This window comes from Schistocerca piceifrons, chromosome 2, assembly GCF_021461385.2.
Source record: "Schistocerca piceifrons isolate TAMUIC-IGC-003096 chromosome 2, iqSchPice1.1, whole genome shotgun sequence".
Classification (NCBI taxonomy): domain Eukaryota; kingdom Metazoa; phylum Arthropoda; class Insecta; order Orthoptera; family Acrididae; genus Schistocerca; species Schistocerca piceifrons.
In genome coordinates, this window is record NC_060139.1 from 270,479,737 (window position 1) to 270,498,632 (window position 18,896).

The 18,896-nt window shown below is 44.1% G+C and overlaps 1 protein-coding gene across 1 annotated transcript in view; it reads right to left on the minus strand.

Moving 5' to 3' along the window:
• Positions 1–1,464: 1,464 nt before the first annotated feature.
• Positions 1,465–18,896, minus strand: part of LOC124775321 (sialin-like) — a 33,606-nt gene continuing 16,174 nt past the window's right edge. The window contains exons 2-3 of the mRNA XM_047250154.1: positions 12,279–12,508; positions 1,465–1,740 (exon numbers count right to left, since the gene is read on the minus strand). Coding sequence (XP_047106110.1) covers positions 1,465–1,740; positions 12,279–12,508 — 506 coding nt within the window. The remainder of the gene's footprint in view (positions 1,741–12,278; positions 12,509–18,896) is intronic.

Here is an 18,896-nt window from a genome sequence, read left to right on the forward strand (position 1 = left end):
TCACCAAACTTTGGATATTAATCCATTTGTATACTGCTGATTCTGTTAACTAATGCTCTGCATACATGTCCAACATGGGGTGGCAAGATGAGCTGTGTATAGTGGTAGTTGTTGCAGTTGTATTTCTGTGAACTTCGAAGGTTTGTGAATTGTTTTATTTCTTGATTTTAAGGTTTAGAAAATTGATGCTTCGATTGTTTTCATATTCCACCACGAAGTTTATATTTCTATCCTGTTTACTGAATGTTTCTAGTGTAAAAATAAAATAATATTTCTTTTCAAAGTCTATATTTATTGTTAGAACAAAGGATGTTCATTTAGTGTACATACATGGGTTAATTTTGCTAAATGGGAACAAACTGCAAGAATCGATCTCTGAGCAAACAGGTCATATGAATATATGACCGGAAATGCATTTCATGGGAGGAGGAGAAGATTGGATTTTAGTGTCCCATTGAAAATGAAGTGATCAGAGATGGAGCATAACCTCAGAATACGGAAGGATGGGGAAGGAAATCGGCTGTGCCTTTTAAAGGGAAGCGTTCTGGTATTTGTCTGGAGCGACTTAGGGAAATCACAGAAAACCTAAATCTGGATGGCCAGGGGATTTGAACTGCCATCCTCCAGAATGCGTACTCACCACTGCACCATCTCTCTTAGTATGTGTTCCACGGAAACTTGGAGATAATATGATCTCTGACACTGACCCTGGTATCAGCTCCAGACAGGAGGTTGGACACCAGGATTAATCCAGACGACTGTACAAAACTTTCTACACAACAGTTTCCACTATCCGTATCACTTACGATGCATGCAAGACTCATTACCTACAGACATAGCTTTAAGGCGATGGTTTTGTCGCCGGTTCAACGTGTAGGCCACCATGATGCTGGGATTTGTCACCTATCCCATTCACTGGTGAGACTATCATAACATGCAGCAGTATCGTCAACCTTCACAACATCCACCTATGGGCTAAGAAGAATCCCTATGGTATATTGGTAGTGTACCATCGGCACCGGTTCAGCTTCAATGTTTGGGCAGGGATTATTGGTGGCTTCAACATGGGACCAGCCATCCTTCCGTAACACCTCACATGCGAGGTATATCTGCATTTTCTTGTGGGAGATAGTGCCTCCATTGCTGGAAGACATGCTTTTTGTGGTAGGAAGGGTCATGTCGTTACAACATGATGCTGCTGCAGCTCACTATCCTGTTGACTGTGAAGCTAAAACACTGGTACAGACACAACATTCCTACTAACCTGCTATTGTTTCAGTGTACTTTAAGTCACTGAAACCTACACAGTCAAAGATGTCTTACATCCACTTCCAAGCTGCTGGAAATCCCTTGGAATGTATTACTGGTCATATGTCCATATGACCATCCTTGCTCATCATCGTTTTCTGCAGTCTGTCTACATTCACCAAAATCATGCTGTATTATCAGCATATTAGTGTGTAATTAGCCACCTGCTTTAACACTACTTCTTATAAATGGTGTACCCACCCCACAAACTCCTTGGAAAGCCCTCAGGGTTACCAGAGCCCTGTAGTCAAGTGATGCAGAAAGTGGTATCAGCAGTGTTGTTATGGAAACCATAAGGTTGCCGATACCAAACACTTTCTTCGAACCGAAGTATTGAGCCATCATTCCTGCAGGCACCTGCGTTGCCCAGTACAGCCAGAAAAATGCTCCCATGACAACGCTTTGCTGATGTTCGTCCCAGTCAAATCTTATCTGAAAAAGATGACAGAAATTGGTTCAAGCAAAGTTTTCAACATAACAGCATAATACAGAGCTCAAATGACGTTTCGTCGCAATCTTGTGACTTGCAAAGTTTGTATATGTGTGTGTGTGTGTGTCACTGCATGTGGATGTTTCATCGTTAATCGCTTTTAAAATACTGTTGAGCACAGGAATTCACTACGTACAGCCACCTGTCTAATGGCTGTGAAAGTAAACCCGCTTTCTCACTGCAACTGAGCAGAGTGCTCCATGTCGCCAATCGTCAATACAGCAATGCTACTTATGAACATCGTATGGTCTGTCAACATGGCTCGAAGACTCGTTTGCAGCTGATGGTTGTTAGCATAATCCACATGATGTGGTTTGCATATTCAATTACTATAGTGAAAGATAAAGCTTCAGGTATCAGCCTCATAGTGGCCACACTACACCACCAGCTGATTATTGTAGACTAAAAGCTATAGGCCGTAGGTATCCTGAATACAAAATGGCAGAACTGGGTGCTGCATTCATAAAGGCAACTACGAGGGCTATGGCAACAGAGAACATATGAAACAACCTTGATACGATCAACTTAGTCTCTATATATTCATTATGACTAAGAATTCAACACCTCTTCGCCTCCTGCCACCCTCCACTCAGTAGCGTGGTGTATGAAGAAGGTGAGGAAGGCTGTTGTCAAACGAACTTTGGCTCCGACGTGTAATGCACTGAGTTGATCTCCACTGTGCTGCTCAAAACTCATAAACGTGCATACATGCATGTGCCTCAGTGTTCTACACGTGACTGCGGTATGCTCCATCTACATTTCGTGGCTACAAGTGACACGTGTAAACTATGAATGCACAGCTTACGTGAGTTCCCAGAATGGGCGAGTGTAAACTAGCAGTAATAACTTTAAGCGATTCTCACTTGGGATGAGGCAGCTGATGTGTATGTAGATGCTAAAACCAACAGCATGAGATACAACATCTGCATCACGTTAGGTGTGGTGGTTACGTGGTTTTCCTGTGTGTATTGGCAATTTGAGACTGCAGTATTCTCCAGAAACAGTAGTCGACCGTGTGTAGCTTGTAAATCACACCCTTTATTTAAGAAATTGCCTGGAAGAAAATTCTTACTTAACTCTTGTGGTGCAGGGTTGAGCAGGAGTGGGGTTGAAGCTATGAGCTGTGCACGTGTGTGTGTCAGTTTATCAGTTAATTTATTTAAAATGAGCAGAACAGAAATACCCTTTCAACAAGGCAAAATATTTCTGCAGCCCAAAAGGTGCTATCGAGGGATTGATCCAAACTGGATATTTCCCACATAGAAATGTTTTCATCTAGGAAAAATACAACGAAAAAAAATGCAGTGTCAGAATTTTAGCTGTTAATATGCACTGTAAGCAGTTTTCAAAAATTGTTGAAGTTACTTGTTTTTGTAGCACTAAGAATTGTTTATGACAGCAGTTTGTACAGGCCTTCCTGCGTAGCATTCGATCGGCTGCCGCGGGGTACCCGTGCGGTTCAAATGGTTCAAATGGCTCTGAGCACTATGGGACTTAACATCTACGGTCATCAGTCCCCTAGAACTTAGAACTACTTAAACCTAACTAACCTAAGGACATCACACAACACCCAGTCATCACGAAGCAGAGAAAATCCCTGACCCCGCTGGGAATCGAACCCGGGTGTGGGAAGCGAGAACGCTACCGCACGACCACGAGCTGCGGACAGCCGTGCGGTGTGAGGCGCCTTGCCACGGTTCACGCGGCTCCCCCCGTCGGAGGTTCGAGGCCTCCCTCGGACATTGATGTGTGTAATGTCCTTAGCGTAAGTTAGTTTAAGTTAGATTAAGTAGTGTGTAGGCTGAGGGTCCGATGACCTCAGCAGTTTGGTCCCATAAGACTTTACCACAAGTTTCCGGTCGGCCGTGACAAGAGAGCGCAGCGCCACGCAGTGATAATGTCCGCAATGACACAGGGGAATTTTAAGCACTTAAAACGTACAAAAAAGTCACGTACCATTAATGTTTTGCATACGTAATTCTTAAAAAGTTGTCTAGGAGAGGAAAATACATCAAGACAGTGTTTGATGTTACATTACTGATTACTTCCATCAGTCATGAGATGAAATTTATCGAAATGAAATATATCTTATACAATCATCAATTCGCAACATTTCCAGTAGCACAGTTCTACTGATATTTTTTAGAATAATTTATATTTTGTTAACAATGAGTTCCACGTTTGTTCGCCAGTCGTCTCAATGAAGATGAAGACAAACGTTTTTCTTACACGAGGCTCGGAAGGCAAATTAACGTTTTTAGGCACTCCACAGCAATTAAAAGTTTTATGTGGACAGAACTGCGATGGAGTAGCAATTGGTCCTGGCCGCTGCTCTGCTTATAGTGCTGTGTTCAGAACATACGTAAAGCAATTCGTAAAGCGTCCTGATGTAGACTGATGATGCAGAAATGACTGAAATTTGAGACTAGTCTTGTGATAAATGACAATGAGCTATCGGAAATTATATTTTCCGACAATTTCCTTAAAACATTTTTCACAGTGGTACGAATTCTTTATACAGCGTGACACTGACTGGCGGTTCCAGGTGGACTCTGAACTATGTCAACACTCTTTTCGTCGGCCTATTGAAAGTGAGAGGCATGGATATATCTACTTTCGACGGACTCCAGTGAAAGTAACGAATTAATTTCAGTAACTGGTTACAAATTGTTTCGAATCAAATGTTGAAAAAGTTTCTTTTATTTTTTTTCCAGGTTTTGGTTGCGACGATAGTAAGATTTTTGCCAGTAAACAGTTCTTTTTGGGGGGGAATTCAAGCATGCTGGAGTAGCTGTAGGCCAGTAACTTACTTTAATCAGTAGAACAGAAAACCAATCCAAAGTCTCCAATTTTACTTTTTTATTCACTCGATGACTAGTTTTGGGCCGAGGCCCATTTTCAAATCATCGTAACGTAGTCAAAAATAACATTTCCAAAGATGTGAAAACCATGTCAGAAATGCGCATCGAACAGTTAGAGCGCATGCAGGTATCTGAAAACAGTTATAAAGCAGCATAAACTGTTCAAATGGTTAAAATGGCTCTGAGCACTATGGGACTTAACATCTTAGGTCATCAGTCCCCTAGAACTTAGAGCTACTTAAACCTAACTAACCTAAGGACATCACACACATCCATGCCCGAGGCAGGATTCGAACCTGCGACCGGAGCAGTCCCGCGGTTCCGAACTGAAGCGCCTAGAACCGCACGGCCACCGCGGCCGGCAGCAGAAACTGTTATACTTGTCATTGTTGTATATGAATGTGTCAGAGCAGTAAAAGATTGTACACAGAATCTGTCTGTTTTCGCTTCGAAATGGTAAAGCGCGGCGGCTTGCTCGCAGTTATTTCACGAAATCTGACCATAGGCGTTGGACACAGTCGAAGTGGGAACAACAGCAAGTTACATTTTCACGTCAGCTGCGAATTAATGCCATCTACACCACACCTTTACTCGAAGTAAACTTGGATCGTTGGCGACTTCATATACTGTATGATTTCTTGAATCTACTTAAACAGGTCGCAGAAGAGTTCATCTCAGTTGCGATTCCGAGGACCCATTCACGTAGATGTCCATCAGTAACGATTCTGTGCCCCTCAGGAGCAACTCTACGTATTTCATATCTCAAGGAAACCCCTCTAAAAACTGTTTTTCATGGTATTCATTTACGTTTAGGCGTTTATGATGATTATTAATGGGGGTAGAGGGATAATGGTGGTAATGGGACTTGGGGGCCACGCAGTACTGCAAATGTTTGAGTTTTTCTTTCACAGTTCGCGTGATTGATTTCGGCGCGAACTTACTACTTCGTGTAGGTCCTTCTTTTTTTTTTTTTTACAGCTCACTGACAGATTTTACGAAGCACAAACGTATTTCTGCACTGCTTAACACTGAACGTTAAGTACAGTGAATATTAATTCACTTTTATCTCCATTGTTACGCCATGCTCTAATGTAAAAGAAACTGGTAATTACAATGGATATTAAGGTCACTTTACAAATTACTGTCGCCCTGAGTCGTATTATCTGTTTACTGACGCGCCGTGAACAAAGGATATTGCCTGCCATGTTGTTCATTCACAGTGTGCTAAAACCCCGGCAGAGGTGTACATTTTCCCAATCACCTGGCGAACTACGAATTTGTTAACTCTCAACATTTTTTGTATAGTACTTACCATATGACATGGCAGGTAAAACTTTAGCAGAGTCTTTCTTTCGGTGCATTATTTCTGTATAAAACGTTCCTGAGCATGTTTCCACTTGTTGGATTAGACCATTCCCTTATAATTGGGCTCTTCACAATATGTACGAAAATGTATCAGATGAATTACGACTATAAAAAAGATTGTTCAAATGGCTATGAGCACTATGGGACTTAACATCTGAGGTCATCAGTCCCCTAGAACCTAGAACTATTTAAACCTAACTAACCTAAGGACATCACGCACATCCATGACCGAGGTAGGATTCGAACCTGCGACCGTAGCAGTCACGCGGTTCCGGACTGACGCGTCTAGAACCGCTCGGCCACAGCGGCTGGCTAATACGACTATAACCTTTATCCTAATATACATAACTAGCCTCCGTCATAGTCAGTTACTATATCTGACACAACTTCAATAGTAAAACGTAAGATGGCAAAATATCTTTTAGATTAACTAAGATCACAGCACAGCACAGCACTACTACTACTATTGCTTCTACCATTCCAAGATTTTTTTTTTTGCTCATCGGTCTACTGACTGGTTTGATGCGGCCCGCCACGAGTTCCTTTCCTGTGCCAACCTCTTCATCTCAGAGTAGCACTTGCAACCTACGTCCTCAATTATTTGCTTGACGTATTCCAATCCCTGTCATCCTCTACAGTTTTTGCCCTCTACAGCTCCCTCTAGTACCATGGAAGTCAATCCCTCATGTTTTAGCAGATGTCCTATCATCCTGTCCCTTCTCTTTATCAGTGTTCCAAATATTCCTTTCCTTTCCGATTCTGCGTAGAACCTCCTCATTCCTTACCTTATCAGTCCACCTAATTTTCAACATTCGTCTATAGCACCACATCTCAAATGCTTCGATTCTCTTCTGTTCCGGTTTTCCCACATTCCATTTTTCACTACCATACAATGCTGTACTCCAGACGTACATCCTCAGAAATTTCTTCCTCAAATTAAGGCCGGTATTTGATATTAGTAGTCTTCTCTTGGCCAGAAATGTCTTTTTTGCTTTTGATGTCCTCCTTGCTCCGTCCGTCATTGGTTATTTTACTGCCTAGGTAGCAGAATTCCTTAACTTCATTGACTTCGTGACCATAAATCCCGATGTTAAGTTTCTCGCTGTTCTCATTTCTACTACTTCTCATTACCTTCGTCTTTCTCCGATTTACTCTCAAACCGTACTGTGTACTCATTTGACTCTTCATTCCGCTCAGCAGATCATTTAATTCTTCTTCACTTTCACTCAGGATAGCAATGTCATCAGCGAATCGTATCATTGATATCCTTTCACCTTGTATTTTAATTCCGCTCCTGAACCTTTCTTTTATTTCTATCAGTGCTTCCTCGATGTACAGATTGCAGGGTAGGGGCGAAAGACTACAGCCTTGTCTTACACCCTTCTTAATGCGAGCACTTCCTTCTTGATCGTCTACTCTTATTATTAGCTCTTGGTTGTTGTACATATTGTATATGACCCGTCTCTTCCTATAGCTTACCCCTACATTTTTCAGAATCTCGAACAGCTTGCACCATATTATAATGTCGAACGCTTTTTCCAGGTCGACAAATCCTATGAAAGTGTCCCGATTTTTCTTTAGCCTTGCTTCCATTGTTAGCCGTAACGTCATAATTGCCTCTCTCGTCCCTTTACTTTTCCTAAAGCCAAACTGATCGTCACCTAGCGCATTCTCAATTTTCTTTTCCATTCTTCTGTATTTTATTCTTGTAAGCAGCTTCGATGCATGAGCTGTTAAGCTGATTGTGCGATAATTTTCACACTTGTCAGCTCTTGCCGTCTTCGGAATTGTGTGGATGATACTTTTCCGAAAGTCAGATGGCATGTCACCAGACTCATATATTCTACACACCAACGTGAATAGTCGTTTTGTTGCCGCTTCCCCCAATGATTTTAGAAATTCTGATGGAATGTTATCTATCCCTTCTGCCTTATTTGACCGTAAGTCCTCCAAAGCCTCCAAAGCTCTTTTAAATTCCGATTCTAATACTGGATCCCCTATCTCTTCTAAATCGACTCTCGTTTCTTCTTCTATCACATCAGACAAATCTTCACCCTCATAGAGGCTTTCAGTGTATTCTTTCCACCTATCTGCTCTCTCCTCTGCATTTAACAGTGAAATTCCCGTTGCACTCTTAAAGTTACCACCGTTGCTTTTAATGTCACCAAAGGTTGTTTTGACTTTCCTGTATGCTGAGTCTGTCCTTCCAACAATCATATCTTTTTCGATGTCTTCACATTTTTCGTGTAGCCATTTCGTCTTAGCTTCCCTGCACTTCCTATTTATTTCATTCCTCAGCGACTTGTATTTCTGTATTCCTGATTTTCCCGGAACATGTTTGTACTTCCTCCTTTTATCAATCAACTGAAGTATTTCTTCTGTTACCAATGGTTTCTTCGCAGCTACCTTCTTTGTACCTATGTTTTCCTTCCCAACTTTTGTGATGGCCCTTTTTAGAGATGTCCATTCCTCTTCAACTGTACTGCCTACTGCGCTATTCCTTATTGCTGTATCTATAGCGTTAGAGAACTTCAAACGTATCTCGTCATTCCTTAGTACTTCCGTATCCCACTTCTTTGCGTATTGATTCTTCCTGACTAATGTCTTGAACTTCAGACTACTCTTCATCACTACTATATTGTGATCTGTCCTGACTAATGTCTTGAACTTCAGACTACTCTTCATCACTACTATATTGTGATCTGAGTCTATATCTGCTCCTGGGTACGCCTTACAATCCAGTATCTGATTTCGGAATCTGCCTGAGCGTGATGTAATCTAATTGAAATCTTCCCGTATCTCCCGGCCTTTTCCAAGTATACCTCCTCCTCTTGTGATTCATGAACAGGGTATTCGCTATTACTAGCTGAAACTTGTTACAGAACTCAATTAGTCTTTCTCCTCTTTCATTCCTTGTCCCAAGCCCATATTCTCCTGTAACCTTTCCTTCTACTCCTTCCCCTACAACTGCATTCCAGTCGCCCATGACTATTAGATTTTCGTCCCCCTTTCCATACTGCATTACCCTTTCAATATCCTCATACACTTTCTCTATCTGTTCATCTTCAGCTTGCGACGTCGGCATGTATACCTAAACTATCGTTGTCGGTGTTGGTCTGCTGTCGATTCTGATTAGAACAACCCGGTCACTGAACTGTTCACAGTAACACACCCTCTGCCCTACCTTCCTATTGATAACGAATCCTACACCTGTTATACCATTTTCTGCTGCTGTTGATATTACCCGATACTCATCTGACCAGAAATCCTTGTCTTCCTTCCACTTCACTTCACTGACCCCTACTATATCTAGGTTGAGCCTTTGCATTTCCCTTTTCAGATTTTCTAGTTTCCCTACCACGTTCAAGCTTCTGACATTCCGCGCCCCGACTCGTAGAACGTTATCCTTTCGTTGATTATTCAATCTTTTTCTCATGGTAACCTCCCCCTTGGCAGTCCCCTCCCGGAGATCCGAATGGGGGACTATTCCGGAATCTTTTGCCAATGGAGAGATCATCATGACACTTCTTCAATTACAGGCCACATGTCCTGTGGATACACGTTACGTTTCTTTAATGCAGTGGTTTCCATTGCCTTCTGCATCCTCATGTCGTTGATCATTGCTGATTCTTCCGCCTTTAGGGGCAATTTCCCACCTCTAGGACAAGAGAGTGCACTGAACCTCTATCCGCTCCTCCGCCCTCTTTGACAAGGCCGTTGGCGGAATGAGGCTGACTTCTTTTGCCGGAAGCCTTCGGCCGCCAATGCTGATTATTTATCAAAATTTAGGTAGTGGCGGGGATCGAACCCAGTACCGAAGACGTTTTGATTATGAATCAAAGACGCTACCCCTAGACCACCACAACAAGCTACACGCAACAATAATAGATCCTTACACAATAGCACAAACAATTGACTGTTCATATTAGACGAGTAACAAAGTGAATTGTCAGTAGAATTATGTCACGCACACATTGAATCATCGATAGAAACCACATCTGGTCACACGACAACCACAGACTTCTGTGCACAATGTAGTCAATGGCAAATACACTCAATGCACCATCTGTACAGTGCACTGTATCAGCCACAAAAGTGACAAGCATGCAACCGTTAGCTCAAGAGCTTTCAGACAGTGCTTGCCTTGACAAGCAGAAGAGCCTTTCTCTGCCTCGACTAGGACTGCTGTCTGTCCAGCCGAGAAAAGACAGCAACCACATCACCAGTTGGCTTCACTCAGCGACCAAGCCCCAGACAGCCCGTAGTGGCGTCTGGTTGACAGAACGGCAGCACATCAGATTCTCAAAGCCTTCTCTCGCAACTCTTATCCGAACTCACCTGTTAAACATTGTGGGGAGACTGACAACTCCAACATCTTCAGGCCCAACCCATCATTACGGATGCCTCAGCTACTGCACCAATCCGGCCCCTGGCAAAGGGCGCCCTTTGCCAGGGGCCGGATTGGTGCAGTAGCTGAGGCATCCGTAATGATGGGTTGGGCCTGAAGATGTTGGAGTTGTCAGTCTCCCCACATCGATGGTCCTGGCCTCCAGGAGACGATGCTGGTTACACCTGTTACAACTGACTGGAAACTTAGTCCCCCATGCTTGCTACTAGGTCTGCCATGGCGGAACCCGTGACAGTCTTGTGACTGCACCGATCACCCTCTGGCATCTCCAGCACTCTGCTATACTCAAAATGACTCTCTATAGGCTGGAGAAGTAACCGTGTCATTTGACATGGCAGAAATACGCTAATCATGCAGATGGCGCAAATGAAATTAGCCCAGAGAACAGAGTTCGAGGGTGAAAAGAAACACAGCTGAGGAAAAGAAATATATTACTAGCCAGACTGCAGCACATGTTGAAAGTGACCACCATTCATCTCTTGGCACATTTGGGCCATGGTCCCCAAGTTGCTGAAGGCAGATCGAAACTGTACTGCTGGAATTGCTGCAATCTAATCCGAAATGCTCTACTGCATTTCTGGAAGACTGGAGGTTGTTGCGATTCGCCTTAGAGCTGGGGGCTCCTCACTCAAAGTAAATGCACACTGACAGGTCAGGTGACCTGGGTAGCCAGCTAGGGCTCTGCAAACTACTCTGTCACACGTGAAGATTGTGTAAATGTGCTCCAAGGCTAGGTCGACTGTGTGGGAAGTTGCTCCATTCTGTTGGAAGTAACTATAGATTTTTTCTCTTCCGTTAATGCTGCCACAAATGGTTTCAAAATGTTGGCAACATAACACGCCAAAGTCAGAGTCTGATGAATGAAGATAGGACCAATAACACAGTGAGCAGACATTGCACACCAAACTCCAACGCTCTGATCATGCACAGTGTTTCGTGGAAGTTACACAGATACTCCACTACCCAGACGCTTTGATTCTGTGAGTCGACATAATCACTCAGGCGGAACCAGGCTTCCTCAGACATAAAGAACAGTTGATGTCCAAGTCATTCATTGTTATCACAGTGAACACCGACTCACAAAATTGGAGGCGGTGAGAAGCATCTGCTGGTTTTAATGGATGTACAGTAACGTTCGGTACCGATACATGTGCAGGTCCAGATAGAGAATTCGTCTACATGATCGATGTGATATGCCGATCGCTTGCCACAGGCGTTGGGCTGATTTTCTAGAACTCTGAGCGGGGAACAGCAGCCACATTTTCTGGTGCGCGGGCATGTTACGAAATTTTTTTTTACTTATTCAAAACAGATCCTGTCCGACGCCATTTGCAGACTAAGCATCACATGACACTGTTTGCTGGCACTTTGGCACCATTAAACTCCTCAGCAAACACCTGACCACGCCGTGTGTCCCAGAAAGACTTCTCACAAAAATCTAAGAAACCGGTTGAGGAATCTGGGCGATAATACAACCATATACAACACACACGTGCGCATTTAAACAGTCATCTTTTTCTTTCTGCGTAGGCGAACGGGCAGGTAGAAGTCCTCAGCATTTGATGCAATGGGAAGTACCGTCTGACATGAATATCACAGCGGTTTACGGAATGCAGAGTTGCAAATCGTCTGGTCTGCCCCTGTTGTTCGCACTCAGAACCGAGCATAGTCTAGGAAATAATGCATGCAGTCAGGATGTACATATTTTTAGGACTGGACTGATGAATTACTGCAGTCTGGATTTACATATTTTGAAGATGTGGACAACAGACGGAAACTGAATTTAGAGCATTTGGTATTTAAATTTTTTATCATCATTTCTGGTTACTTCTCATAAAACAGTTACCTCATCATCAACGTCGATCAGTTCGACCTGAGAAAGGCTCTCGTTGAGGGAGTAGTTTCCGGTCAAGTTGAAATCCAAATGGTAGCACTCGCTAGCCACTGCACTCCCGTCTGACGGGCGTTTCTTCACCATCGCGACAATCGCGATGTTTATGTTGCTCCTGATCATGTAGTTGACTCCACAGCCCACGAAAGTGATGTACCACAGCACGGTGGTGCACGACAGGCATCCTGCAACAAATCAATAGGAATGTGTTAATGCAGCTGAGAATGAAATTAGTTGTAACTACAGTAGATTTATCTCGAGATTGCCGGCGTTAATATGTTTCTTTCGGTTTCCTTTTTTCCGTCCACTCACTCGGGATTTCAGTTCAGTAATGGAAAACGTATGTTGTTGGGCAAGATAGTGGCACTTCAGTTCAGTAAGTAGAGTAAACACATCCGCGTATGATTCTAGTATAAAAAATGATGTATTTTATCGTACATATTATCATCTTGTATATAGTGGATTTCTAAAATCTCACTATGCAGGATCGCAACTTTTAAGAAGTAGTAACTACATGTCTTTCTGAAAATGAAATACTTTTTAATATTTCACTTTAGTTCGAAAATAAAGGCAGCTTGTGAACAAGTTTATTTCCTTCTTAACCAGAAAAGGAGGAATGAAAATGTATTTCTCGTTTATCTCCTGTAACATAGCATTAAAACTACACTACAAATAATTTTTACTGAGTTATTTCCGTATCTGCAATGAATGACAATATATTAATCCGCATGTAACTTCACATTCGTCCTTCATCTCATCTACATCCACATGTACATGGATACTTTACAAATCACATTAAAGTGCCTGGCAGAGAGTTCATCGAGCCATCTTCACAATTCTCTATTATTCCAATCTCGTACAGTGCAAGGAAAGAACGAACACCTATATCTTTCCGTACGAGCTCTTATTTCCCTTATTTTATCGTAGTGATCGTTCCTCCCTGTGTAGGTCGGTGTCAACAAAATATTTTCACATTCGGAGGAGAAAGTTGGTGATAGGAATTTCGTGGGAAGATTCTTTTAATGACGTCCAGCCCAAATCCTGTATCATTTCTGGGGCACTCTCTTCCATATTTCGCGTAATACAAAACATGCTGCCCTTCTTTGAACTTTTTCGATGTACTCGGTCAGACCTATCTGGTAAGGATAGTACACCGCGCAGCAGTATTCTAGAAGAGGACGGACTAGCTTAGTGTAGGCAGTCTCCTTAGTAGATTGTTACATTTTCTAAGTGTCCTGCCAGAAATGGAGTCTTTGGTTAGCCTTCTCCACAACATTTTCAGCGTGTTCCTTCCAGTTTAAGTTGTTCGTAATTGTAATACCTACACTCGTGCTCATAAATTAAGGATGATGCTGATACATGGTCAAACAACGCTCTGGTGGGCGGTTTGCGGGCTTAAATCACCTCGGGGTATGAGCATGCGGTGCATTTGACCTGCGGTCATCGCTCAGTGGCGCTGGCAGCATTCCAAATAAGCAGAGATGTGTTGGTGCATGTCAGAGTACGGTGCAGCTAGTAAGTGTTCAGACGTTTCCAGACGTTCTAATGGTGACTGTGTGTTGAAAATGGTTCAAAGAACACATATTGATGACGTTATGAGGGGTAGAATACTAGGGCGACTGGAGGCTGGTTAACCACAGCAGGTCGTAGCACAGGCTCTCCGTGTGCCACAAAGTGTGATCTCAAGATTATGGCAATGATTCCAACAGACAGGAAACGTGTCCAGGCGCTACAGTACGGAACGTCCACAGTGTTCAACACCACAAGAAGACCGATATCTCACCATCAGTGCCCTCCGACGGCCACGGAGTACTGAAAGCAGCCTTTCTCGGGATCATACCGCAGCCACTGGAACAGTTGTCTCCAGACACAGAGTCTAAAGACGACTAAACAGATATGATTTATTTGCCCGGAGACCTGCAAGGTGCATTTCACTGACCACTGGTCACAGGAGAAACTGTGAAGCCTGGTGTCAAGAACGCAGTACATGGTCATTAGAACAGTGGTCGCAGGTTATGTACAAGGACGAGTGCAGGTATAGTCTGAACAGTGATTATCGCCGGGTTTTCATCTGGCGTGAATCAGGAACCAGATACCAACCCCTTAATGTCCTTAAAAGGGACCTGTATGGAGGTCGTGGTTTGATGGTGTGGGGTGGGATTATGATTGGTGCACGTACACCCCTGCATGTCTTTGACAGAGGAACTGTAACAGGTCAGGTGTATCGGGACGTCATTTCGCACCAGTATGTCCGCCGTTTCAGGGGCGCAGTGGGTCCCACCTTCCTCCTAATGGATGATAACGCACGGCCCCACTGAGCTGCCGTCGTGGAGGAGTATCTTGAAACAGAAGATATCAGACTAATGGAGTGGCCTGCCTGTTCTCCAGACCTAAACCCCATCGAGCACGTCTGGGATGCTCTCAATCGACGAATCGCTGCACGTCTTCAAACCCCTACGACACTTCTGGAGCTCCGATAGGCACTGCTGCAAGAATGGGAGGCTACACCCAGCAGCTGCTCGGCCACCTGATCCAGAGTATGCCAACCCGTTGCGCGGCCTGTGTACGTGTACATGGTGATCATATCCCATATTGATGTCGGGGTACATGCGCAGGAAACAGTGGCGTTTTGTTGCGTATTTTTTTCGGAACGGTTTTCTCAATTTATCACCAATACCGTGGACTTACAGATCTCTGCCGTGTGTGTTCCCTATGTGCCTATGCTATTATTGCCAGTTTTGTGTAGTTCCTCGTTGTGTGACACCACATTCTGCATTTATCCTTAATTTATGAGCATGAGTGTAGGTATTTAGTTGAATTTACGGCTTTTAGATTAGACTGATTTATCGTGTAACCGAAGTTTAACGAATTCCTTTTAACAATTTCGGTCGTCAATTGTTTATTTGTGCTTATTTCTGCATAAGCCTGTTGTTTAGGAAACACTAGTATTCCGAAGTATAACTGAATTTCCAGGTGAGCGCAGATAAAGTTAAACCAAATCGCTATCGGGCGACTGCACAATAATGATCGAAAGAAATTAAAATAAGAAGTAGCCAAATTCGGAATAAATAAATGATTCCGTTATAATTTTTTTATTTCAGATTAGTTAAGAACGGTCGACATCTCACTGTATGAGCAAAAATTACCGTATGACTACTAATTGTAAGAGCAAACTATCACTTAATAGGAAAAGCCGTGTGGCTAGTGCCTCCCGTCGCGTAGACCGTTCGTCTGGTGCAAGTCTTTCGAGTTGACGCCACTTCGGCGACTTGGGTGTCGATGGGGATGAAATGATGATGATAAGGACAACACAACACCCTGCCCCTGAGCGGGGAAAATCTCTGACCCAGCCGGGAATCGAACCCGGGCCCTTAGATATGACATTCCGTCGCACTGACCACTCAGCTACCAAGGGCGGACATTGAACTGTAATCAGGCGAGAACAGAACCAGAAGTACTAACTCAAGCTTGGATGTAAAATTTTTAATACCGTGAATTAAAGTTAATCACGAAACCACAAGAACAGTTATCACTAAGCACATGCACATAAAAGATGTTTGCAAATCAATTCGCTTAATGAATAACTTTGCATTACTCGCTGCAGTGCTAACGGCTACTAATGTAAGGGATGTAGATGCTCATGAGTACTATTTTTCTATCACAGCAAGTTATTTCTGGAAAGTTTATGATGTCTTATTAAGCGAAGAATAAGTAATCTTATGCTTCACTGTTACGTACTCTGCAAATATGAGCACAGTTTGCAGTGCACAGAAAAAAAAACTGCATTACTCTGAATTGATATGTTTTTTGCAACAATCATTTAAATTAGGCTTTTACTATTTTGCTGATCGTCGTTATTCTTTAACTAGTTGTTCTATTAAACAGAAAAGTTCAGTACCCCGATCTCAGGGGTTGTAATATGTCACACCGACTGACAGGTATGATTTGGGAGAGAGAGGTGACTCACGCCGCAACGTGCAGAGAAACACCGGCAAGTGGGTTACTGACTGTTGCTTTGAAGGTATCCAGTGGACCTTCCGCTAATCCCCAGGAGGGGACGCGCGGTGTGCGTCCATGGGTCGGCGCCAGAGCGCCAGAGCCGATGTGCTTAAGAGGCACAACTAGTTGAAGAATAACAACGAACAGCAAAATAGTTAAAGCCTAATTTAAATGATTGTTGCAAAAAAACATATTAATTCAGAGTAACGCAATTTTTTTCTTCTGTGCACTGCAAACTGTGCTCATATTTGCAGAGTACGTAACAGTGAAGCGTAAGCGGAACGATTTGAAGTGGAATGATCGTATAAAATTAATTGTTTGTAAGGCGGGTACCAGGTTGAGATTCATTGGGAGAGTCCTTAGAAAATGTAGTCCATCAACAAAGGAGGTGGCTTACAAAACACTCGTTCGACCTATACTTGAGTATTGCTCATCAGTGTGGGATCCGTACCAGGTCAGGTTGACAGAAGAGATAGAGGAGATCCAAAGAAAAGCGGTGCGTTTCGTCCCGTTTCGTCCCAGGGTTATTTGGTAAGCGTGATAGCGTTACGGAGATGTTTAGCAAACTCAAGTGGCAGCCTCTGCAAGTGAGGCGCTCTGCATCACTTTGTAGCTTGCTGTCCACGTTTCGAGAGGGTGCGTTTCTGGATGAGGTATCGAATATATTGCTTCCCCCTACTTATACCTCCAGAGGAGATCACGAATGTGAAATTAGAGGGATTCGAGCGAGCACGGAGGCTTTCCGGCAGTCGTTCTTCCCGCGAACCTCACACGTCTGGAACAGGAAAGAGAGGTAATGACAGTGACACGTAAAGTGCCCTCCTCCACACACCGCTGGGTGGCTTGCGGAGTATAAATGTAGATGTAGATGTGCTGCGTCGGCGTCCGGCCGCCCAGCCTTTTAGACGTAGCGCCGTGGCTGAGTGTCTGCGGCGCTTTGTCTGAGCCGGTAGCCCAGTAACAGCCGGTTGCCCCTCAAGAGCAGCTCGTGGACCCAATGTAGAGCACAGAAGGGAAACATCCGATAGCCTTAGCAGCTCCGACCGACTGCCCAGGGCAGCTCGGTCAGTAGCGGCAGACAGCTCTGCACCCTGGGGGGCAAGAGATCGCGCCCCGGTCCTGCTCCTGCGGATGGTAGCTTGCAGTCCGCCGGACGATGTCACCATGTGAGCGGAGGATACCAGCCCTCTCGCTCCTGGCACCAGTGCAGCTCCAAGTTGCGACGCGCCCCGCCACAGCTATGGCGCGTTCGTGGTGCGGAGGTTGGAAGTTGCTTCAGCGGACCGGTTGGCCGTCGATATCCATCACTAGAAGATCGTCGTGGCTGGCCTGCAGCTTAACCAATCGTCGTTCTCTCTGGTTCCACACGCAGACAGAATGGCGAGACGACTGCCCCCTTTGAGCCTCTAGGCTCTCTTATTTATACGTCTTTTCCCTATGCCTCTGACGTAGTTACCCGGAGGGGACAATTCGAGTGCTCTTTAATAATTACGTCAGCTTCCCTCAGCCCTCTTCGGCCTCTACACACGGGTTACGAGGCGCTGTTGTAACAGCAACGTATTGGGCCTCCACAGCATGTCAGTGCCTTGTAATTCCCTGATCACTTCACACCTGTACGCCGTGTCCACCAGGCCGTACCTTCTCGCCTGGGCATGGTATCGTAAATCTGTCTTTCAGAATCGTTTACTAAATTTCAAAATTGTCCACGTCTTCCATCCGATGTGATAACAGTCATAGCTGCGCGAAATTTACAAGAAGTCCCCATATCCAAGCCAGTACTTATTCGTTGCGCAGCACTACCGTTTGGATAGTTATCAGTTTTGCAAATTGCACCTCCTTATCGTAATTACCGGAATTAAATAAGCTCACCACTTTCCTTATTTTACTGTTCTTTCGTTGGCGGTATTTTTGGAGTCAGTAATGGTGATTGGATAGGATCCTGTTAGGATAAAGTTAATTTACACTGCACTAAACAGTCTCTTCTTTATCTAATAATAACTACTACCCCTTCTAGAATTGCACAGTCAAAAGATGAAACGGGTCGGATGTTCATTTGATGAGTTGCTGCTGGTGCGATGTGAGCCATTATTCGTTGACAATGTACGACAGCCGGTTTTTCTTTATCGTCGCTGCATGTAACAAGTTTGCGGCCACAGTACTCTTCATTAATATTAAATCTTATTGATGATATTGTGCTGTGCCCCTTTACAACCACACAATACGCCTGGCCATACACGAAAAATTCTTGTTGTTTGTTCCTTAGAATCACGTGCACCACGTCTCCACTTGGCCACTTGTCCGCCAGGAACTCTCTCCGCCAACTACTTGTGCCCGACCCCTCGCTTACGGGCCGAGTGACAATACTCCTTACCTCAAACGTGTTCTTTGACGCCGGCCGCTGTAGCCGAGCGGATCTAAGCGCTACAGTCCGGAACCGCTTGACTGCTACGGTCGCAGGTTCGAATCCTACCTCGGGCATGGATGTGTGTGATGTCCTGAGGTTGGTTAGGTTTAAGTAGTTCTAAGTCCTGGGATTGATAATCTCAGAAGTTAAGTCCCATAGTGCTTAAAGCC